This window comes from Stenella coeruleoalba (assembly GCF_951394435.1).
Source record: "Stenella coeruleoalba genome assembly, chromosome: 13".
NCBI classification, from domain to species: domain Eukaryota; kingdom Metazoa; phylum Chordata; class Mammalia; order Artiodactyla; family Delphinidae; genus Stenella; species Stenella coeruleoalba.
Genome location: NC_137159.1, coordinates 37,415,450 through 37,440,881, shown reverse-complemented (window position 1 = coordinate 37,440,881; position 25,432 = coordinate 37,415,450). Strand labels below are relative to the sequence as shown.

Below are 25,432 nucleotides of genomic sequence, written 5' to 3'. Positions count from 1 at the left end.
TTTTATTCCCAAGAGAATACTATATACAGTAATACTAAGTGCATTTTGAGTTGGAGACCTCTGCTTGTCTTCTGGATAGTAGAATGTCATCATCATTTTTCCATTTTCTTTCCTTGATAAAGTTAAAAAGTCCTATTTGAACATCTGGATGTCTGAGTCTATGTGCACCTCTTCTTAACTGGATATTTCCAGAAACTAATGTCGTTGTTATAAGGAAAAACTAAATAAGGAAGAAAACAGGAAGAAGTGGGGTGTGGGTGGTATTGCTAATTCCATCATTCTGGATGACATGTTTTGCTGGGTATCAGTGCTGACTGCATTAACTAGGGAAGACAGCTAAGAAAGAGTATTAAGATTTCCTTACTAAGATTTCTGTGATCCATTTTTTGTTAAGTGGAGATTTTATTATGAAGTTCTATTACTGAATCTTAGCCTTGTGCAGTCTATACATACATAGTGCAATTTGTACTATTCACTTTCAAAAGCATTTGTGGAGTAAGGAAGACTATAAGAATTAACTTTTGAACAAATTCCTAATATTAACTTATAATATTATAACAATTTGTTTTGTATAAATTAATGCCACATAGTTATAACTGCTTGAAAATGTGAAGAATCTTAGACATCATCTAGTCTAAAACCAGAGTAAAAGATTGGTACAGAGCTATTATTTTCTGACTCTCAGTCCAACATGTTTTCCTTCTCCTAAGCCATGCTGTTTGTTATACAGTTCATTTATTTAAGTAAATGTTTAGAGAAAAACAATATAGATTGCTATAGTATACACACAGCTAAGTGAATCCCTAATTTGGATCTCCTAAATAAACTAAAAATTCATATTCTACTTACTTATCTCATGTAGAGTAAACCTTTTGTAGTTTAGACTGAACGCTAGAGAATGTAAAATATTCTCTATAGTAAAAATATATATTTTTAAAGATTCCTAGAGGAAAAAAGTAACACAATTTAATGTAGTAAATTGACACTGATTCTGTGATAATAAAATACATTTCTTAGGTTCCAATGGCTTTAGGTTTTGTAAAATAGATGACTGTATATTGTTAAAATATTGTTGGAAATAACTACATTAGTCTTGGGCCATGGACATCATAGGTTTATTGCAGTATGTTTAAAATCCTTAGTAATGATTCTATCTTGACTCTTTATCTTTCAAACTACATATGTACACAGCCCCTATTTAGCTTAGTAGAGTAATAAAAATTCGAGAACATTTCATTGTACCAGTATGCAAATGTATTTACATAGGAATAAGTCTAGGTTTCTTAAAGAGGGCAACGGAATTGAAAACTGAGGCCAACAAATAAATGAAAGTTTCTCTAAATCCATTGAATAATAGAGGCGGTGTTAAGGCTAACCATAGTGTTGAACTAAACAGAGGGATTACTCCTGGGTTTTGCATCAGTTGTTTTCTGCCGGGTGGCCTCACTTGTCAAAAAAAAAAAAAAAAAAAAAGTTTAACGGGCAAACATTCACATAGGCACATTGAGAAAAGAAGTATGCTTAATTCCATCAAAGCTTTAAAAAAATCAATCATTAATTTATTCTAACTACAACTGTTGGTCATTTGTGAAAAGCATCTGGCCTTTAAGTCGTAGGAACCCAAACACAAGTACAATGTGAACACTTGTGAAGAGGCTTCAAATTTGGCATAATGTAAAAAAAGCTACATTAGCATCTGTGTATCTGTATCTAACTATACAACTGTGTTTGTTTACTCATAATGCTCTAACTCCATTTTTTTTTATGCTTTAAAAATCAAAATCATTCATTGGCAGCTTTAAAGAGTTCAGCTTTTTTACATGTCTTTTCATGGTTGTTTAAAAGGTGGTATTTCAGCAATCTTGGTATTACAAGTCAGAAATGGTTTCTAATGAAGTCTAAATTCAAGATAGACAATATATTTTTTAAATGGTTTTGGGAGAGACATACCCTATTTTCCATATGGCTAAGTAATTGTTAAGATATTTGTTTTAAAGCTGGACTTAGACACTCCTGACTGCTCTCTAATTTGATATAGCTACTCCAAACAATTTTATTCAAGAAACTTTGGTAGGAGAATTCAGTGAAGTAGATAAATAATTTTTGTGGCTATACTCATATTGCAAAGTATAGAACTAATTCTGTCATTATTACTGTGGTAACATCCATTTTTTAAATAATTTTAAAGCTAGCAGTAGAACAGCTCAATGTTGGGATACACTTAAATATTAAGCTATAAGTTACTCAAGTTTCATGTTCTAACAATATATAAATAGGCTTACACTATAACCACAAAATTATACATAGTTTTTTTTTCTGTTTTTGTTTGTTTTAAGAATGATTTTTAAATTGTAGAAGAAGGCCTAAGAAAAGCCTAAAGGGGTGAAAATTAGAGCTTAAATTAGAAATAAAGAAATGTATCATTTTAATTACATTAAAAATGTATCATTACATTAAAAATGTATCATTTTAATTACATGCTCTAATATAATATGAATAGTTAATATACAAAATCTACCCCCCCATGACAACATATCACTTACTGTACAAAGGAAATAAAATGGAATATAACCAAATGCTATTCTGTCAGAGACTTCATATAGAAATGATCCATTCTCTTACTATTAACTATTTTTACCAGATTACTCATATACTATATTGCACTCATCACTGCTCTTTAGCTTCCTCTGGGTTTTTAATAATTAGAAATTAAGAAAAACTATGAACACTTCTCATAAATAAGGTTTGATTCTAAGCAAAATGACAACTAATAATAAAAAAGCACATTTTTTATAATAGAAAATGTGGTTACTAATCTTTAGTTTAGACATTTAACTCAGTGCCATAAATATATTATTGTAACAAGATAACCGTGTTTCTAAAATATATATTGAAAATCTAAAAATTTCTATGCCATATGTAGAATTCATGTGTAAACTTTGTTTAACCCTCATTTCAGAGGCATTGATATCCAAAGTACTGTTAGGATACTAGAGATGAGAGGAAAATCACTTAAAACCGCTTGTGAAATATAATGTTTGAAATGGTTCTTTGAGAATGTGCAGATTATGCTTGCATAGGGACTCCTTCCAGCTCTCTGGGAAAATGAGCTGTTGACATTCTTTTGGGTCATCATCCAAGATAGGAGGGCAACCACAAGGATTTAGCAGATAAATTCATCCCCAAAGACCTTTATCCATTTCATTGCAACTTGGAAACATTCATGCTGAATAGTAGCATTAATGTAGCCCATTTAGCTCTTCAAAGTGAGCCTTATGTTTAAAAAAAAAAAAAAAAGGAAAAGAAAAGAAAAAGAAGACGATGAAGAAAATCAAATGACTAGGGTAATAACTTATTTAATTCTTCTAAGGGGTATTCTTTATTTACATAAATTCTAAAACATAAACCACTTTTTTTCCTCTATACTATTTTCAAAAGTAGAATTAAAGTCTATTATAGTAAGCAGTAAGGTTTTGAATTTTAACTAACTTTGTCAGTCCTGCGGGTTGTTGTTAGTTGTTTACGACAAAGAGCAGAAAATAAATTAATGTTTTAATGTTGTGGTCTGAAATGAATGACATTTTTAAAAGATTGAAAATTATGTCCTTCAGATTCTTATTCTGACTTTTTGTGGACTTTATGATTCAGGCAAAAGAGAAAGACAAAGCTGTGATAAATGTATTGAGGCTGTGCACTAAGATTCACACACATGTCCTTTCTTATAAATGGTGAAAAAAAAAAAAACTTTTTGACTCAGACTGGAATGATACTATATAGGGCTGAATGTGCAGGAAAGGTTCCCACAATGCATTGTGCAAACCTAGGGCTAACAAATACCCTGCTGCTTTGAAACCCCCCCAAAAGACAAAAGCACAATGAAATAGAAAGCTTACCACCGGTAGCTTTCAAAACGACAAACTAGGCAAACTATACATCTCCACCACTCCAATTTTGTCAGAATGCTAATGAGCTTGCTCTGATCTTTACTCAGCTTCCCGTGTTTTCTACATCTTCAAGGACCACATGGCGCTAGCAAAATAAAGACAACTAAATGAGAATTTCGAATGCTTTTTGTGTTAGGACTTGGTGCTTTTCAGTGGACGCACTCGTTGAATATTCTCAACTTAAAAGAGTACAACAGGGGGTTGGGTATGAACTTTTTAACAGGAGGAAATTTGTACAAAAGTAAATTAGTGAGATGAGGAAAATATGAGAAAAATTTCTGATTAATTTCCACTCCATAATATCAATGACACCTTCAGCCCCACTCATACTCTTCTAACAAGAGATGCTGATAAAAGATGAATGATTCTGTGTTGTTCACAGTGAATGTTTAGTGGTTTTTTAATAGCAGCATTCTACATAAAAGGCACCAGGAAGTACTCTGCATTAGCAGTTGAGATCAGTAGTTAATAGGATGTGTCTTTTAGCTTTTGTCACAAGATTATTAGAAAGGATGGGTTTCTGTTCTCATCAGTGCATAGTTTGGAGTGCCTGTTGAGTACAAGTGCTAAAATACATGTTTCTCAGTATTGTTTCACATATAAAGCAAAAAGCCTTTTAATGCTACACCTTTTTCCTTTTTTACCAGGTGATTTTGTTATTCATCTCTAATCTGCCCCTTTAGCTGTATTAAATGCTTGAAGTGTTCTGCTTTTCACTTTTCATAGCCTTGATGCTAGCTATTTGTGTCTATAAATTCATTAACATTAAAACAGAGTCTATATAGACCATTTGATTCTATGATTTAGAAAGTGGCAGATAGTGTAGTTTTTATGGTTTAGAGTATGGATAACAACATAAAGTTAAGATTGCCTCAGTGAATACTGTGAAAATGTCTTCTTTGATTAAAAAACATTTTATGATAGTTAAATTATGTATTTGTAAGGAACATATTTTTCACCAGCTCTATCTCTTTTTTCTAGCAGTCACTGTACACTTACTAGGAGATTGGGAGTAGTCAACTCTATCCCTCACCATACCCATATCTAGAAAGGGAAAATGAAAACCAAAACTGGGTATATTTTTATATGTAAAGACATCTGAACTTAGAGTTAAACTGATTCTATACAGCTAATAAATAACCAGGGAAGGAAGGAAAGGAAGTTTAATATAGTAACACTTTTCAGGTTTTGTGTAGAGAAAATTTTTGGCAACTTTTCTCACATTTAACACATGTATTTCTGATATTTCCATATACTATTCTTTAAATTTTCTCTTATCCTGAAAAATCATATTTTTGTACATTGAATTTTGTTCATATGGCTTAAGACATTGTAATTTATTCACACTTATAACAAAGTGAAAGGAGGGAACCCTACAGTAATAGGAATAACTTGAACAATCATAGTTGATAAAGTCGGCAAAAAATAGAAACTATCTTCTAAATAAAATGGAAGTTTTACAAGTTTTTTTATGTCTGGTTATTCTATATCCTCTATCATTTAGTATGATATTTCTGTGCTTCTTACAAGTATGGATAGGAAATAGTATCCATGTAATAAAATGTCTTCATTATGTAGAGATTCTTTTTTAATAGCTATAGTATATATTTTCATATAAGTTACAATGAGAAAAGAGGCCATGTCATTAAAAATATACATTAAACTAAGTGAGATATCTATTTTGGCATTTTACTTACAAAACTAAAAAAAAAATTAAGTGTAGATTTCTCATTAAAGAAATTTTTTTCTGTCACCATATGACATGCCATGGTGAAATAGAAAATGAAGTTTTTAGTTTATTAAAGTAGAGTGTTTCCATTTGACTTCTACAGACATAAAATATGAAATAGACAAGATTATAATACTGTCTCTGCAAAGGAACTTTCATAAGTAAAAACAAATTAAGTGAATTTGGTGCTGTAAAGTAAATAAAATGATCTCTAAGGTTCCAAGATAGTATAGACTTAGCTATTGTTCCCTGCTAAGATAATTATAAATGAAAATTCATAAGGAATTAAATTTGTGTCATTATCAAGAAGCCAGTAAAAAAAAAAAATTAACATTTTATGTCTGAAAATTTTGTACAAAGTGACTGTTTAACACAATTTCCAAAGGCAATGAGCCACATCCTTTGATAGACTCTAAGAGTTGATAGAATCCATTCCTTTTTGGAAGTAAAATGCTAACATACTTTTGGTAAATGTGGTGTCTGTTTTGTGTGTCTGTGTGTTTTTAGCTGTGTCAAGATTTTAGTTACTTTATCTCACCTAACTCCAAGAATATGAAATAATATAAAATCACTTTCTAATTGCAAGAAATAGTACAGTTTCATGAAATTATATTCTAATCCAATATTCAGAAAAATAAAAAGCATTAAAAAAATATGTCAAAGGATTGATTCTGTCACGTCCTTGATTAGCAGAGTCATAGCCAGGTGGAAGAACAGTGAGCCAAGGCCCAGTTCTCCAAGGTCTCCATGTAAACCTTCTCTCTGGTACTTCTGTCCATTAAGTACTGAAGCCCATCTGTCCTTCATTGCTGTAGCATAACTACAGGAGAGGCTTTTCTTCCAAGCTTAATCCTCAGCATACCTTCACCTGAAAACATTAGGCTTAGCCCTTCCAGTGGTGAGTTGGAACTCTGGCTGGGAGAATGATAGCCAGAATCCCATTCTACTGTGCTATATGCATTCCTGCTTACTAGCCCAGCTTCAGAGCTATGAGCCTCAGTTCCCACTTTCATAGAATGAAGATGCTACAGCTTGAAACATAAAAACTGAGGGAAAGAGCCTACTTTAATTCCCATAAAGGGTGAAATTCATTTATCCTTTTATGTCTTGTGATTTTCATTCATTCAACAAATATTTTTTGAGCCTTGTTATGCCTAAGGCACTATACACTGAGTGTTAAAATTTAACCCTGGTTAGTGAATATAATTAGTTCAGATGTTCTCACACTGAGTCAGAGTTGATGTGGTGTGGCAGCTAAGAATTGTGAGAATTAGGTACCTTATATCAATCATTTTTACAGTGCCTGGTAAATGTCCGCTATTATTATTTATATGATCCCTTTAATACTTAAATTTGTCGAGGTCTCCTTTGAAATAAAAAATACCAAAAGATGAAAAACACTAATATATTAGGAATATCACCATCAAACACTAAATGAAATATTTATAATAAGTTAATATTGTTCTCTTTGCACATTTATGCATTTTATTTATTACTATGTATTACATATATAGTATGTATATATAGACTACTGGGATAGTCCTTTGATTACTGAAAATGATCAATAATGAATAAAATACAGTGTGAAGAAAATAGTAAAGTTTGTTTTAAAAGGAGACTTTAAATTTTAAGGTGCTTACACTGTTTTTGCTCTTTTCTTTTTTAATACCCTCTGTTTTAACCATTGGTAACATTCCTAAGTTCTTTTCTTTCTATAGTTTTTTCCTTCTGTAGTTAACAAGAAAAATTAAAACTGTTGTCCTACTTTCAGAATTTCTTTACTCTCACAATTTGTTCAGCTAATTCAAACATCCTTCATAACTGTTTCTATCTGCATTTCATTATTCATATTATTTAAAGATGGAAAATATATAAATTATATTTAGAAGTAGTAGCACACAACTGTTGTTGGATCATTCTAGTTCACGCAATAGATATTGGATCATAGATTTTCTAATTTTTTTTTTTTTTGCCACACCGCTTGGCATGTGGGATCTTAGTTCCCTGGCCAGGAATCTAACCGCACCCCCTGCATTGGAAGGGTGGAGTCTTAACCACTGGACTGCCAGGGAAGTCCATGGATCATAGGATTTCTAGAAAGGAATCTCTGATTCAGAATGTAAAGAACCCGCTGCAGTTCTCATTTCTAACATTTGTGTCTTCTCTCCTTGGCACGCACTGTATGTCCCAGCTTTTTACTACATAGTCTGAAGGTGACTTTTTCATCTGCTGACTCATGTTTGTTCATTTATCGAGGGGAACAAATGTATATAATATCTACTGGTGATATTTAGATAGTATTTTCTACTTCTAGAAATTTTGAATTAGAAATATAAAATATATTTTTTGAACCTAAAGAATTATCACATCACCATAATTTTCAATTTGGAACATGTCTATTGCCTAAAGTGAGGTACATCCTTATTCTAGACTGCAATAAAATTTTTTAACACTTAAAAAAGTAGAAATTCCAGGAAAATGTGTTTTTCTCAGCAACTATCTATGAAACAAAATTTAGGCATTTGAACTGATTTGGCAGCAACATGTTTTTCTTCTGAATGTGAAATTAAATTTGTGTAATGTCATGCCAATGCTAAAATAACATCTTATACATGGAATATCATCATTTCTTTAAAAAAAAGAAAAAACTCGGTGACTTATTTGTGAAAGGGCTAAGACATTGGTTCTCAAACTTTTATCTGCCTTAAAAAAACACCTGAGGAGTTTGTTTAAGATACAGATTCCCAGGCCCCACCTAACCGATTCTGATTCAGTGGATCTGTGGTGGAGCCCATATTTTAGGCAATTCTAATACAGGTGATCCACAGATCACATTTTGAGAAACAAGGGGCTAAGATATGCTAAACTCACAGTGTTACAAGTGCTAAAGGAAGTAACATAACATAGAGATTCAAGAGCATAGACTTGAAAGTCAGCAAGATGCCAGCTAGAGTCTGGGTGGTCTTGGACAAGTTACTTATCCTCTCTGAGCCCCTATTTCCTCTGTTAATTTTTTTAAAGGCTGATGAAACCTATTTCAGAAGGTTATTGGGAGTCTAAAATATATTGCTACAGATATAGATAAAATTTGTATACGAGTACTTAGCACAGAGCCTGGCAGAGGCTTAGTGCTCAATATGAAAGTAACTGCCATCAGTCATAGTAGTGGTTTTGTTATTTATTATTGTTTCTACCTTTACTTTAAAATTTTCCTTTGCTTCTAAGTAATATGATTATCCCTCTTTCTATTATAACTCTTCTCTTCCCTCAAAACATACACTCATGCGTGCATGTGCATGCTGTCTCTCCCAAGAAATGCCTGAAGAACTGGTTTGGCAATTTGTCATAAGACTGGAAAGTTGTTGGGCTTTTAAGTTTGGGGGAGGGGGGCATTAATCCTTGTCTTATATATAAAAACTAACAGATAAATGTTTCTGTGAACATTTTCACAACTAAATAAATAACTAGGAGAGAGCCTTAGGAATTTTGCTAGCCCCCCAACCCATATAAGTTTCATTGAATTGATATACTAGTTATATAGTTTTGTGAGGTACGTACAGAAATAAACAACTTAAGCACTGTATCTGAGAAATTTATTTTAAGACATCCATGTAAGAACCAACTTTGCAAATGTATGTTCTGCTCTTCTGCTTCATCTTGATGCTATCCTAAGAAGCTTAACCAAGATTTCATAATTTGATTTAACTAAGTATGACAATAGAGATGGATAAGCATATGTGAATTGCCTCCCCTGTCCAGAGTGAAAATAAAGATAGTTTATGGAAGGATGTAAACTCTGCTCCAACACTTTTCTCCCAGTCTTTCCAGATGGAAACATTTTTCTCAGAAAACACAGATGTTCATGTACAGAGACAACTGGGTACACACTGATTCTTACTAAGTCTCCTCATCTTTGGGATAGAACTGTCTAATTGAACAGCAGTGAACCTAACTTTTATTGTTGTACAGATTTCCCAAAGTTCTGCTTTCAAATCATTGTTCATTCCATTGTAGAGACATTTCCAGTTCTTCTTCTAGTGGATTGTAAATTATTATGTCTTTTTTTTTTTTTTTTTTTAGCTTTTAGTTATGCTTTTAACATTCTTCATAGGCCTCTAGGTGCATCACATAAGAAAACTAAACATATAGTCATTGCATCTGTTCCCTGTTCCCACATGTCACTTCTAAGCTGGAATGTGAAAGGCATTCATCCACTCAGAGGAACTATTTCCTCAGGAAAAGTTTACAGTAGAAATTAAGGAAAAACCATTGAGCTGATATCTGTTTTTAAAATTAAATTAGATATTTTTAAATGCTTAACATTACTGATTAATTTGTAATGCTTATCGCTGAATAGTTTTTTCTGTAAAGGTTTTTTGTTTTTGTTTTAATGGGAGGATTTGGATGAATATTGTAGAGGGAGGAAGATTAACCAAAATTGTGTGATTATTTTTATAGCTACATAGCCTGAAAGGATAAAGTTTGGGACAAATATTTTTATATAAACAGTTATTTTCCTGTCAGAGTACAATGGACTTTACCACCAAAATAAGATTATATGAATTCATTTTCTCCCTTGTTTTTATACTGATGACATTGAGTGGGAGATGATACATGAATTCACAGTACACAGAATTATGAACATCCTACTTGTGAGTGTCCTCTGCATTTACTGACTGGTTTTACACTTTACCAACCCAAAGCCACCCAACCCTACTCCCCCAGTGCCAGTTCACTCTGAATTGATAGCACCACTTGGTGGCCAAAGCTAGGAGTTGAGTAAAGTGCCAACATTTCTTCCCCACCAGCATATTATCCTCCATTAGACATTTCTGAGCTGGCCTTGGTCATAGCTATATCTGTTATTCTCTCAAGGGATCTAGCTCTTTAAGGAAAGTTCAAAATGCAAGTCAGTATACTACCCAAAGCAATCTACAGATTCAATGCAATCCCTATCAAATTACCAATGGCATTTTTCACAGAACTAGAACATGAAATTTTACAATTTGTATGGAAACAAAAAAGACCCCGAATAGCCAAAGCAATCTTGAGAAAGAAAAACGGAGCTGGAGGAATCAGGCTCCCTGACTTCAGACTATACTACAAAGCTACAGTAATCAAGACAGTATGGTACCGGCACAAAAACAGAAATATAGATCAATGGAACAGGATAGAAAGCCCAGTGATAAACCCACGCACATATGGTCACCTTACCTTTGACAAAGGAGGCAAGAGTATACAATGGAGAAAAGACAGCCTTTTCAATAAGTGGTGTTGGGAAAACTGGACAGCTACATGTAAAAGAATGAAATTAGAACACTTCCTAACACCATACACAAAAATAAACTCAAAGTGGATTAAAGACCTAAATGTAAGGCCAGACACTATAAAACTCTTAGAGGAAAACATAGGCAGAACACTCTATGACATAAATCACAGCAAGATCCTTTTTGACCCACCTCCTAGAGTAATGGAAATAAAAACATAAACAAAAAAATGGGACCTAATGAAACTTTAAAGCTTTTGCACAGCAAAGGAAACCATAAACAAAACGAAAAGACAACCCTCAGAATGGGAGAAGATATTTGCAAATGAAGCAACTGACAAAGGATTAATCTCCAAAATATACAAGCTGCTCATGCAGCTCAATATCAAAAAAACAAACAACCCAATCCAAAAATGGGCAGAAGACCTAAATAGACATTTCTCCAAAGAAGACATACAGATTGCCAACCAACACATGAAAAGTTGCTCAACATCACTAATCATTAGAGAAGTGCAAATCAAAACCACAATGAGGTATCATCTCACACCGGTCAGAATGACCATCATCAAAAAATCTACAAACAATAAATGCTGGAGAGGGTGTGGAGAAAAGGGAACCATCTTGCACTGTTGGTGGGAATGTAAATTGATACAGCCACTATGGAGAACAGTATGGAGGTTCCTTAGAAAACTAAAAATAGAACTACCTTATGACCCAGCAGTCCCACTCCTGGGCATATACACTGAGAAAACCATACTTCAAAAAGAGTCATGTACCACAACATTCACCTCAGCACTATTTACAATAGCCAGGACATGGAAGCAACCTAAGTGTCCATTGACAGATGAATGGATAAAGAAGATGTGGCACATACATACAATGGAATACTACTCAGCCATAAAAAGGAATGAAATTGAGCTATTTGTAGTGAGGTGGATGGACCTAGAGTCTGTCATACACAGTGAAGTAAGTCAGAAAGAGAAAAACACGTGTATGCTAACACATGTATATGGAATCTAAAAAAAAAAAAGAAAGGTTCTGATGAACCTAGGAGCAGGACAGGAATAAAGATGCAGATGTAGAGAATGGACTTGAGGACATGGGGAGGGGGAAGGGTAAGCTGGGACGAAGTGAGAGAGTAGCATTGACATATACACACTACCAAATGTAAAATAGATAGCTAGTGGGAAGCAGCTGCATAGTGCAGGGAGATCAACTTGGTGCTTTGTGACCACCTAGAGGGGTGGGATAGGGAGGGTGGGAGGGAGGCTGAAGAGGGAGGGGATATGGAAATACATGTATACATATAGCTGATTCACTTTGTTATACAGCAGAAACTAACACAACATTGTAAAGCAGTTATACTCCAATAAAGATGTTTAAAAAAAAAAAGATGCAGATGTAGAGAACGGATTTGAGGACACAGGGAGGAAAGGGAAGCTGGGACGAAGTGAGAGTAACACTAACATATATACACTACCAAATGTAAAGTGGATGGCTAGTGGGAAGCTGCAGCATAGCACAGGGAGATCAGCTTGATACTTTGTGATGACCTAAAGGGGTGAGTTTAGGGAGGATGGGAGGGAGGCTCAAGAGGGAGGGTATATGGGGATATATGTATACATATAGCTGGTTCACTTTGTTGTACAGTAGAAACTAACACAACATTGTAAAGCAATTATACTCCAATAAAGATGTAAAAAAAAAATAAAAATAAAAATGTAAGTCAAAGATGATACTTAGGCTGGTATTATTTTTTTAATTAAAAATGAGTTTTTATAAATTTCATTGATTTAAAAAATAGAAATAGTTTTTTGTATGGAGGGTATGAATAACCTACCACAGAAATAAATTATTAAAATAGTCAAAAATATTTTAATTTCTCATGAGGATAAAATGAAAGGGAGCCAAAAATTTTTAACTTTTAATACTATTTGTTTTGACTCATGTGCCTATTTTGAATCTAAGTAAAAGGTTAAAGAAAGTTATACTGAACATTGCAAAACTGTCACCATAGACTAGGTAGCAATTTTGCTGAATTCTGAAATATATAATATTAACAGGAACATCATGAGGACTAAATGGATTTGGAGTTGACCATGACTTTGGGTGGGAATGTAGATTGTGTTTTATTTTATTTTTTTTAAGATTTATTATTTATTTAATTTATTTTGTTGTTGCAATGGGTCTTAGTTGCAGCATACGGGATCTTCGTTGAGGCTTGCAGGATCTTTTGTTGTGTGGCGTGTGGGCTTCTCTCTAGTTGTGGCATGTGGGTTTTCTCTTCTCTAGTTGTGGTGCACAGGCTCCAGGGCACTTGGGCTCTGTAGTTGTGGCGCGCAGGTTCCAGAGTGCCTGGGCTCTGTAGTTTGCAGCACTCGGGCTCTAGTTGAGGCACTCAAGCTCAGTAGTTGTGGCACATGGGCTTAGTTGCCCTGCGGCATTTGGGATCTTAGTTCCCTGACCAGGGATCAAACCTGCATTCACTGCATTGGCAGGCGGATTCTTTACCACTGGACCACCAGGGAAGTCCCCTGCTCTGACCTTTTTTAAGTGAGCTGTAGCTTTGAAGAAAAGGGAGAGGATATACAACACAACAGAAGGACATGTAACTAACTGCTGGAGCTTGGCTCATACGACTTATGCCAGAATCTGAGAGTGGGTATTGGGGAGCATGATGTTCTTCAGTCAAAACGTTATCTAAAAATTTATATCATGATAAAGGGCAAATTGAACATGTCCTGGGAATTAAGTTGAGGAGAAATCTGAAAATTATTTTTGGTAATTCTAGAGATTCTGAGAGTCACATTAGATTTTTATTTTCTCTGAATTTCTGACTGAAGGAACTGCTATTAGCAAGAGAAGCTTTGGAATAGACTTCACAGTACATGTGTAACCTTGGAAAGGAGACTGTCTCCTGGAGGGTTTGCATTTGAGTAGCTCTTTTAAGAGAAGAAAAATGGGTAATGGGTAGTTGCTGGGCTTCCATACTTAAGAGGAATGAAAAATATGAAATGATGGTAGGATGTATTTTGGTCGATTGGTCCAGTAAAGTAGATATGTAAAGATACTAGAAATGTCATGCTCAATGGCACTAACATCTTAAAACTTGCACCAAGTTGCCCAGTATGTTTACTTCTGTGAGTAGGCCTATCTGGTGCTTGCACAGGCAGTCAGAAAAACTGTGAGACCCTGCCATGAGGAGTCACCATGCCTTACTCCCATCAGTAATCCTAGGAATCAGACAGCAGGGAGGATCCTGAAGCTTGAAGAATGTGGATCTGTACTGTTGTGTGTGTGTGTGCATGTGCATGTGCGTGTGTGTGTATTGTATATATAAGGGTGTGTGTGTGTGTAGAAACGGAGAGAATATAGCAACCACCATTATACTACTTATAGCATTTATTATACGCCAGGCACTATTCTAAGTACTTTACATACATTAACTCACTTAATCTTCACAAGACCCTATGAAGTAGTTTTATTATCTTCACTTTACAAATAAGGAAACTGAGGCGTAGGGAGATTAAGTAATTTACCCAAATTGCCACAGCTTTTAAAGAGCAGAGGTGGAACTTGAATGCACGCTGATAATATCATGGTAGGCAGAGTATTTTTTTTTTAAACATCTTTATTGGAGTATAACTGCTTTACAATGTTGTGTTAGTTTCTGCTGTATAGCAAAGTGAATCAGCTATATGTATACATATATCCCCATATCCCCTCCCTCTTGTGTCTCCCTCCCACCCTCCCTATCCCACCCCTCTAGGTGGTCACAAAGCACTGAGCTGATCTCCCTGTGCTATGCGGCTGCTTCCCAGTAGCTATCTATTTTACATTTGGTAGTGTGTATATGTCAATGCCACGCTCTCACTTCATCCCAATTTACCCTCCCCCCTCCCCGTATCCTCAAGTCCATTCAGGCAGAGTATTCTTGTTTGGCCATTTTCATTGAAGGATGCCTCAAATGCTCAAATGGAATCAGCATAGCTTGTAGTTGCCCAAGAATTAGACAAGTATCCCTGGAATCCCCCGTTTCTTGAAGACATCATACACCAACCTATAATTCAAGGATCACATAGACATATCTGCATAGGAAGAAAGGCTGACTCCCCTTGACACTCCTTGATGTACTGCTCTGAGATCATTGTTAAGTCTCAGTGACCTACACGGGAAGAGTAAACAAAACCACCTCTGCTAATGGATGAACTTGTTTGTTTATCAGAGGTGGGAAGGTTTGCTTTCTGTTTGGGGGTTTTGTTTTGCTTTGTTTTTTCTGCTTTGCTCATCAGAGCCATTATGAAGGCTTTGTCAGGTTGGCCTGAATTCTAAATAAAGGGCCCATTCTGGTAAGACTGGTTACCTATGAGTGTCAAGTAGGATGGCTAAGAATGGTGGTTCACCAGACAGACTGCCTGGATTTGAGGCCTAGTTCTTCCACTAACTATTATTTTAGGTAAGTTATATAACCTCATTAAATATTTGATGTTATTATCATAATCATCATTATTATTATTCCCAGTCTATGAGAAAGTTATTGGTTCTCAGTCATCTGGTGAGGGAGATATATGACATAGAGCATCTTTGAGACACTCTTTCCAAGACTTCAGGAAGCAGCACTGTGGACGCAAGTCCATCATGAATGTCTCTGTGTCCTGGTGAAGAGAATGGCTCCACTGGGAAGGTTAAGGGGCATTGGATGAGGTAGTATAATGCTGAAACTCACGCTAGTCACCTGGCCTGGTCTTGAAAAGCAACATTCGTTATATTTGATTTAAAATGTTGTGTAATTGTTGAAGCTGTGTGCAAGTTAAAAGACTGCTGGAGATGGCTCTGCAGTGTCCTGCTTTCATTAGGCTTCTCTGTTTAGAGAATGAACGTGGCCGCAGGCCAGGAGGGGATAGGCCTAATTCCCTTCAGCTCTCCCTCACTGAGTAAAGATTTTTAAGAAGGTACATAAGGAAGGATATATCGCAGTGTTGCCTGGTTATCTGAACCCCCAAGCATGATCAGACAAGGTGTAGGGAGGAAGAGGAAGTTATTGTGTGTGTAGCGCACTGGGGGTTGGGGGTTGAACTCATCCCTTACTGGAAACTGGAGGCTCTGGGGACACCCTGCTATGATTGTTTTAGGACATTTAAAGACTTTAAGCAGCACAGGGTTACCTAAAAGAGTAGCTGATTGAAGCTCTTTATTAGAAGCCTATTTAGAGCATATCTGCCTGGTTTGTGCTTCTGTATTTTAAAAATTACATATATTTTCCACACTTTCAACAAAATCAAATCTCATTCTCACCTGGCATTTAGTAAATCATCTTTTTTATCTATATTGCCAACTTTGTAAGCCGATTTAATGATGCTCTGCTTTTAACATCAAAATCTCTCTATAAAAATGATGAAAACTTACTATCTCGGTGAAGCTTTTTTGCTTTATAAATATTTGGTTTTTCTTGTTGAGGGCCTTCTTTTCTTAAAATTATATCAATTTGTACTTCAAATTATCTTTTTTTTCTTTATTTTGATAACTGGTAAACTTTTAGATGTGTTCTATTAGTCTATAATTTTCAATCTTAAAATTTACCTCTTTCATTTTTGGATATTAAGTAGTATTTCATGATCTACTTTGTTCTTCAATCTCTAAAACCCATTGCAAATAACTAGACTGTCATTACCTGGAGCACAGCCACATTATTGTGTCACCATAGCTATGGCTGTCTTTTGTATGCAGCTGTGACACTGCTGACCCAAAAGGGCATTCACTTTGTTTTTCCAGCTTCAAAGATGAGTTTGTGCTTATTCACCCACATTTTTCACCTATCTTGCTTATGACCAATGACATACTAATTATACTAACTATAGACTTTGTTATCACTAACGAAGATTTAAAATATAATTTGTGTCCAAGGAATTGTTTAGAAATTTATCCTCACTCAGCTGTCCCTGATTATGTGTCTGTCTCCACACTAGACGGATAAGCCCTTTTGAGGGCACCGACCACATCTTGGTCATCTTTCTATCTCCAGTTCTTGGCTCAGTGCCGCACGTGCCATTATCACCCTCTTCATGATCGTCATCATAGCTAGCATTTTTAGTTGTGGGCACTGTGCTAAGGACTTTACACAGATTTTCTCATTTAATTCCTCCATCAACCATATGAGGTAAGTAATATGATTATACTTACAGAGAAGGAGAAACTGATGTTTAGAGAGGTTAATTGGTCTAAGATCAAAGGGTTCAGTCAATTTTTTTTAACTGAACTGGAAGAAAGCCATTTGAGATGCAGATTCAATGTTCATCTTATTTGTATCGTATTCCAAACGACAGACCTAACCAGCCATAGAAACTATAGATGGTATACAGTTATAAATTATGCTTGGCCCTACCAGAATTTATAGTCTTATCTGCAGGAGTTTCTCAGAATTAATGTAAGTAAACATTCATAAAGGTAGTCCTTAATTTATAAGAGGTCTTTATTCTAAAGTTCATTTCTGAGTCAGTTGTTTTTCCATAAAGTACTTAAATTATGGATTGAGTTCCCAGACCACCACATAAAAAACTGTGTGCCCAAATGACTTTAAAAAAGATAAACCCCTGTTCTCCCAATGAGAAGATCTCCCCCAGAAATTTTGACGTTCTTGAATATATAAAACTTTAGTAATATCTCTTGTAACATTTAATTTATCTCTCTATATATACTTAAAATCACATCTTGGGCTTCCCTGGTGGCGCACTGGTTGAGAGTCTGCCTGCCGATGCAGGGGACACGGGTTCATGCCCCGGTCTAGGTAGATCCCACATGCCGCGGAGCGGCTAGGACCATGAGCCATCGCTGCTGGGCCTGTGCATCTGGAGCCTGTTGCTCCGCAGCGGGAGAGGCCACAACAGTGAGAGGCCCGCATACCGCAAAAAAAAAAAATCACATCTTAAGATACATTAATCTAGAAATATTGTTTCTCTCCACTCCCACTTTTCCAGAAATAATTTTATTCAACTGTTAATGCTCATCTTTAACATTAATATCTCTGTCACTTCTAGGGCCACTCTTTAAAGTCATTTCCATGACATGACTACAAGAAGGCTCTAGGAGAGGGAGGGGGTAGAGAAGAGTCTGCCAGGTGCAGGCCAAACAAAGGGGGCTTCAAGAAAGGGGAGAACTGGCAGGGGAAGCTATCCATCTGTAAGTGTGGCTCACAATTCAAGTTTTCCCCTTATTGGAGGATGCCCAGTTGATCCTCCAAGTAGACATTAGTGTGTTTGGTTGAATGATGCATATAAAAGTGACTCACTGTATTTTATCCCATTTTACAAAGTATGTTAAATGCAACTTGAAAAATAAATACAGTTTCAGAGTTCTGAGTGTTTTGACTTCAGCCAAATATCTATCTGTCAACAGTCAAAATAGTCATGCATTACCTGAAATGTGGGTCATATTAATACTTTTAAAGGCTAAGAGCACTGAAAAGTTATGGAAGCAACTCCATCCCACATGTAATTTTTTAAATATACTAGACTGTAAGTAAATACAAAGAATTTTATTGGTTGTGAATTTTCTGATGATGATTACTTTCATACTTTTTAGTTTATTTTTGTACTATATTAAGTTTGTGCTTAATTTACCTTTTGAGAAATTAAGCACTGACCTTTGGCATAAAAAGTCTGTTCAGACTCTATTAAGAAGTTGGCACAAGAAGATTGCTGTTAATTTCTGGCCTTTAGAAATAGCATTTTCTTTTGTATAAGTCTAAGGAGGAAGAGCTTTTGTGAAGTTGTCTATACCTCCTCCTGCATAGGTATGTCCATAGAAGTCTGTCAGAATTTATCTGTAGAGAGATGTTGCCCTGAATCTCTCCCCACATTCTGTTTTACTAAATGGGTAAATAAAAGATGTGTTTATTTTGAGAGAATGGGTTAGTTTTTATTTTACTTCAACAAAAGGAGACAGGATTTTCCCCCAAAGTTTATATACTTAATATTATAACAAATATATCATGCTGACCAAATAGTTTTTTGTTTTTTTTTTTTGCGGTATGTGGGCCTCTCACTGTTGTGGCCTCTCCCGTTGCGGAGCACAGGCTCCGGACACGCAGGCTCAACGGCCATGGCTCACGGGCCCAGGCGCTCCACGGCATGTGGGATCTTCCCAGACTGGGGCACGAACCCATGTACCCTGCATCGGCAGGCGGACTCTCAACCACTGCACCACCAGGGAAGCCCTGACCAAATAGTTTTAAGACAATTGCTGAAGACATCAATAAGGATTATGAGATTCTTCATTTACATTGATTGCTGTTAGAGGATTTTCTTAGTGTGGAAACATTTATCAACTGTTTGCTCATATAGTAAAATTTGTTTTCATAATAAAGCTCTATTTCCTAAGCTTAAAATATTTTCTAAAACTGGAGCACTGCAGTCCTGTAATGATGTTGGCTTTGGAGTTCATGTGTCCATGACCCTATGTAACTGCAGTAAATTAATCTTTCTCATCCATTAAGTAAATCTACCAGAATTCACCTCCTGTGTTATTAAAATATGTTTGGCCAGTATCAGTTAGTTGGATACCTTCATGTGTATCTCTATTTTAATATACTAAATCTTTCAGAGGTTATCATATACGTGTAATCATACCATAGGGACAATTTGTAGTGGCAGCTTTGTTGTTTTTATGTTTGGTTTGTGTTTGCTACGTTGTGTCCTTTAAGGGCCATATGTGATCACTAGTCAGCCATCTCCACTATGGAGCTATGGCAAGATTTCAGCATTATATAATGTTTTCATAGTAGAAAATCTTGAATTTGTGTATATGTTTCAACAGTGCCTTCATCTCTGTGTTTTCTTTGTTTCCCATTGAATTCCTCTTCTTTTCAGCTAAAATTGTATTGTTCCTTATTTTGCATTTATATAATGCACTGGGCTTCCCTGGTGGCGCAGTGGTTGAGAGTCCACCTGCTGATGCAGGGGACATGGGTTCTTGCCCCAGTCCGGGAAGATCCCACATGCCGTGGAGCGCCTGGGCCCGTGAGCCATGGCCGCTGGGCCTGCGCGTCCGGAGCCTGTGCTCCACAACGGGAGAGGCCACAGCAGTGAGAGGCCCGCGTACCGCAAAAAAAAAAAAAAGAATGCACTGTCTGAAAATATATCTTTCTAAATAGACAATAAGCTTATGGTGAAAGATTAATTAGGAAAGGTTAACTAGTAGACAGTTTTTGAAAATATAACTCATAATTTCAGGTTTTTAACATCACTTTCCTCTTGTTCATTTTAAAATTTACATTGAGAATGCTGCTTTGGAAAAAACAAATGAAAACTACATACATGTTCCTGGGTGAAGAAATGAATTCTTAAGTTAAATCTTAACTTTAAATCATTTTGGGAGGGAGGAGATGGAATATAAAGGCAGTTGTCAACCAACGTTTATTAAGTATTTATACTACATGTAGTGCTATATTATGCTGCTTTGTGTTAAGTGGTTTTTGTTAACTATGTGATAGGAAGAATGATTTGAAGTCATATTTACATATTACTTTTCCTGCTATTTTCATTACTCTTCATTATTTAATAGTTTTTATAAATCATACTCAGCTATAATAATTGATTAAAACATAAAACTGGCAATAAGAGATTGTGATGTCAGAAAGACATTACATTCCACAAGGCAAAATAACAAAACAGAATTCTTTAAGGAAACAAAGTAGAAAAAAACATTACCAGAGACTATATTAGTCAATACTTTACAATGTTAAGGTGATGTTTTTATTGGTAGTATATTTATAATAAACATGAGGCACTCTGTTTTAAAATATAGTTTAACAACCCGGCCATGCTTTCACATTTTAGTCACTGTGTACTGAACTGTAGTGTTTTGTCATTTTTTTAATTTCAAAATGGGCTTCAATAATATAGGTTTTGAACTTTTCAGTTCATGAAACTGAAAAAAATTTAAAGTATCAGTATTGACTCTAAGGTGATAAAATTGTAGTTGTGATTACAAATTAAAGATAATTTTGAAAGAGAGGTAGTTAACTAGGTGAGTTTAAACAAGATAAAATGATTTATGGCCATTTTATAAAATAATGACAATCTTCATTTTAAGCTACAATGTAAAGTGCTTTATTCTGAGATTATGTATTGTGTCAGAAGCTAAAACTGCCTTTTTTCTAACAGTGCCAGAATACAACCTCTTTTTCTTTTTGCACTAACAAGACTGCTTTACCACCACAGCCCACTCTAAGTAATTAAATCAATCCTTTGTACTTACCGTATTCTCCTCTAGTGACGGTACTAGATCTGATTATATGCTTCATGCATATTCAAAGTACCGCACTGACAGCTCTTTAATGAGCTCTTACTTAATCAGTATGAACAATGTTCATCTTGTTCTTTTTTTCCTCATGCATTAGAGCTAGGAATAGTTGGGAAAAATGAAACATCCAGCATTCATTTGAAAAATATATTGTACTTTGAAAAGTGTCTAAGCTGAGGAAGTTGCATTCTGCCCTTTAAAAGTCTGATGGACAAATTGGATTACTAGTATTGGATTAAATAACAAATGGTTAGAGGAGAAATGAGAAAAGCTCACTGTGATCACAGGCTTTAATATTTTTTGTTACTTATAAAGCTAAAGGGGTCTTTAACCAGTTATTAAAGTCAGGATTAATTTGTAATGGTTCAACTTACTGGCTTTTAAAAGCTTTTTAAATTAAAAAAATTTTAAATCCCTAAAAACAATAGTGTAATGATGTATTAGAAGAAAATTTAATTTTTTTATTACTAGGCTAAGTATAGATTTCCATCACTGTGTACTATCTCAGATAAGGAGTTAGTGATACAGAATTGATTTAACCTCAAATATGTTTTTTTCAGTTAATTTATATAATCTATGTAGCACTGAATAATATGTCTTTAAATATTTCTTATTGTTTGGCTTATTCCCTTTTTAAACATGAGAGTCTTCTCATTTCCTAACAGTTAGGGGAGGTGGATCTTTTATTCTTATGTAGAAATCATAGGCATGAGTTAAACTGAAAATAACACAGTTATTTTATTCTTATGTAGAAATCATAGGCATGAGTTTAACTGAAAATAACACAGTACCACATCAATATTGTTATTCTCAAGGAAGCAGTCTTCCATTGAAGAAAATGATGCTAATTTAAAAATAGGCTAGTTGCTTCTAGTCTTATTGCCTGAAAGCCTCAATTACAGGTTAGGTTAAACTCAAAACAAAGTTTTAATATGTGTATATTTTTAGAAACCACTTAGGTTATGAATGCAAGAATTAAGTCTTTAATCAGAAAACAAAATATCATAAAAACTGCACCTATTAATATTGCACACATGTGTCATTTCAGTGATCAAAAAGGCCTTCACCAGGGTACAATTGGCCTTTTTCCAAATTGCAAGCTTTTTCTCAGCTTTTTCTTTTTACTCTTTCTTCTTTTGTTGCTACCCAGGGATTTGTGCCTATCGCAGCCTATATCACATGACCAGTGTCAAGACATCACATGGTCCAAAGTGAATACAAAACCAGCTACCCTAAAAGAGAGATTAAAAATGCTGTAAAACAATAAAGACCTTTGTTCATACTCAAAGAATCTATCCTAGATCTGCTTCATACCATAAAGTTTAACAGACTTTAATGAAAGCACATATCCTCTCACTATTTTCCCTAATAATGAACAACAGATATCTATTTTACAGGGATGCTCAGAAATACATGTTTAATCTTTTGCACACAGATCAGCTCTTTATTTTAGATTTTCATTCTAAAGATTTTTTTCAAATTTCTGTTAATGTGGAAACAGGTAAATAAATTATGGTTCATCCATAATTTATGCAAGTATTAAAAAAGAATGAAGTAGATCTTCAAACAGCATGACAACAACAAATCACAGGGTCCTTATGTTAAAGAAACCTGTATGTGTCCAGATAAGGTATATACCTGTATGTGATAGACATAGCTACGTATGTGGTCTGGAAGAAGATACGCTAAACTGCAGTAGTACTTCTGGAGAAGGGAGGTGGATGGGGGAATTGGAGAGGGTGGGGGTGGTGAAAGAGGCCTTGACCTTTTACTCAATTATACCTCTGTATTGTTTGAATATTTTTTAATGGACTGGTAGTGTGTTTGAAAGTTAAAAGAAAATATCTCACTTAAGAAGAAAATGAAACTTAGGAAATTGACTAGGCTATTTAGTCTTCGCCTGGCATATTTAATTTTTTAGTAGATATTTAAGTTAACCCTATGAATCTATCTAGAAGTTGGACTGAAGTATTAAATAATGGTCTAGCAAAACAATAAACCAATCATGGGCGAAATTCAGAAAAAAAAAGTCAAAGAATTGTAAATTTGACTAGATACAATTTGAAGGGAGAGGAAGGAAGAGGGTTGGGGAATTAATATTTTTCTTGAGTATGATTGTGGCCTACTTCTGCATGAACAATACCAAATATATGCTATATGTTATAATCCTTGACATACTGGCCTTTTGAGGGGAAGGGTGGTACAGATGATGGAATGGATATTAGGGAAAATGAATTTTAAATGTACAATCAGTAAATTTATAATCTAAAATTTTAAATCATCTCTCTGCTCAAATGTTTTCTCATTTACGGAACATTATTATGTTCATCATGTTTTTTCACAGATAGCTCTAAGTATTTTTGTAGCTTGTTCATTTACAATGTATTTAAAATAATTTGCAAGTGTTTACCCTGTTAGGGATGGTGAGTTCTGGAATGGTATATGTATGTATACCTTTAGTTTGCTTTGGGGGAGGAAAATAAGAAAAAAAGCAAGTTGTTACAGGTGGAAGCTCTCACAAAATCTATTGACTTCTCTGACCTTACTGGTAGTCTTATAATTCTCATAATGATTTTTTAATGTGATTTTTAATTAATTTATTTATTTTTATCATGACCGTATGTCTGTCAGTACCACGAGTTCCTCACTGAAACATAATAACAAGTCAGCCTTTGGGGAGGATTTAAAAGTTGGAACACTTTTTTTTTTTTTTTAACTGTACTTAGTATTAGTATTGTACTTAGTATGATCTGTAAATATGTTCGGGGGACTGAAATATACAAGGTGAATAATAGCAGCTTTGGAGATTGGCTTATGAATTTTTAAATATTGATTTCTTTTTTCAGGCCTCGGACCTTAATCTGATGTTGTTATAAACAGTTTAACTTGTACTGTTGGGATAGCTAAAATATGTTTCGTGTTAAAAAGAAAAAAAACAAAACACTTGTGCTGAACTATTATTTGGCTTGTAAATGTCAATAGAATAAGAAATATCTCTTCCTAAATTATAGGAAGGAACACAGAAGAAGAAGAAGCTATGATGCAGGAGTGGTTTATGTTAGTTAATAAGAAAAACGCCTTAATAAGGAGAATGAACCAGCTCTCTCTCCTGTAAGTACTTATGACTTTGCTTATTTTTCCTACAACATTGATGAATCTTAGGCTTTCCATCATTGTCTTTTTTGGGGGTTTCATTCTTATTAGGCTTAATGTTTTTTCTTTCCTTAGAGATTATGTTTTATATAAAAATAAAATTAAAAATAGTATATAACCAATTTTTACCTTAAGAGTAAGAATTTTAGAGTGTTAGATACTGAAAAAATGTATTTATTATATAGAAAGCCAAGTAATATAAACAATTTTTGTGTTTAAGAAATCACTTGTGCACAAAAAGGATGTTTGGTTTATATTTAGTGGGAAAAGAAATAAAATTGAAGTTTATTTAACATCAAATTTTCAGTTAAAAATTAAAATAAGTCTTAATAAGGACAAAACTAACTTTGTATTCTACAAATGATGTTACCCTAAATTTTGGGATAAAAGATTAATAATTTACACAGAAGTGACCTTTTTATGATTGCAAGAATTACAGTAAAATGGAGACCAGACCAAATGTAAGCATTTTCAGTCTTTAGCATTTAGTTCACATAGGACTTAATGCTTGTTCCTTTTTCTCACTAACAATGTTCTTATATTATGCCACCTAGTGTGGGAAGAAGCAGGCTTACATGTTTTATTTTAGTGAAAACCTCTATTTTTGTCATTTCTGCCATGCCTGAACTTGATAAAGGAGTTATGAAGAAGTGCAGAACTTAACTAATCTTGCCTTTTTAATTGTCTCTATATTAAATTTTCACTGGTGGTACTTTCATGTTTCTTGTACTCTTTTCACACAGAGTTCTAGACAAAAAAGTGTTTATTGCGAATTATGAAAAATATTCTACAAAATAACCTTATACCTGGCACTTAATACAAGAAGCATTGAAGATTGAGGCTACTTATCCACAGATTAGAATATACCTCTGTGCAATTCAAAATTGAAGGAGAAAAATAATAGCACTATTAAATATTCAACCTGAGGAAGGTTTTAGGTTTGTGTATCATTTGTTTTGAGTGGCTTAAAGTTAAAGAGAACAGTCAGTTATGAGTCCTAAAATCAATGTAACCTAAAGGTTCTTTTAAGTGTTTAATGAT

The 25,432-nt window shown here is 34.6% G+C and overlaps 1 protein-coding gene across 9 annotated transcripts in view; it reads left to right on the top strand.

Annotated features, from left to right (window-relative positions):
* The window catches only part of EHBP1 (EH domain binding protein 1), a 559,191-nt gene that overhangs the window by 525,873 nt on the left and 7,886 nt on the right, over positions 1-25,432 (top strand). For all 9 annotated transcript variants that reach the window (XM_079941625.1, XM_079941630.1, XM_079941629.1 and 6 more), the window contains one exon: positions 24,250-24,349. In XM_079941625.1, the coding sequence (XP_079797751.1) occupies positions 24,250-24,349 (100 nt within the window). The remainder of the gene's footprint in view (positions 1-24,249; positions 24,350-25,432) is intronic.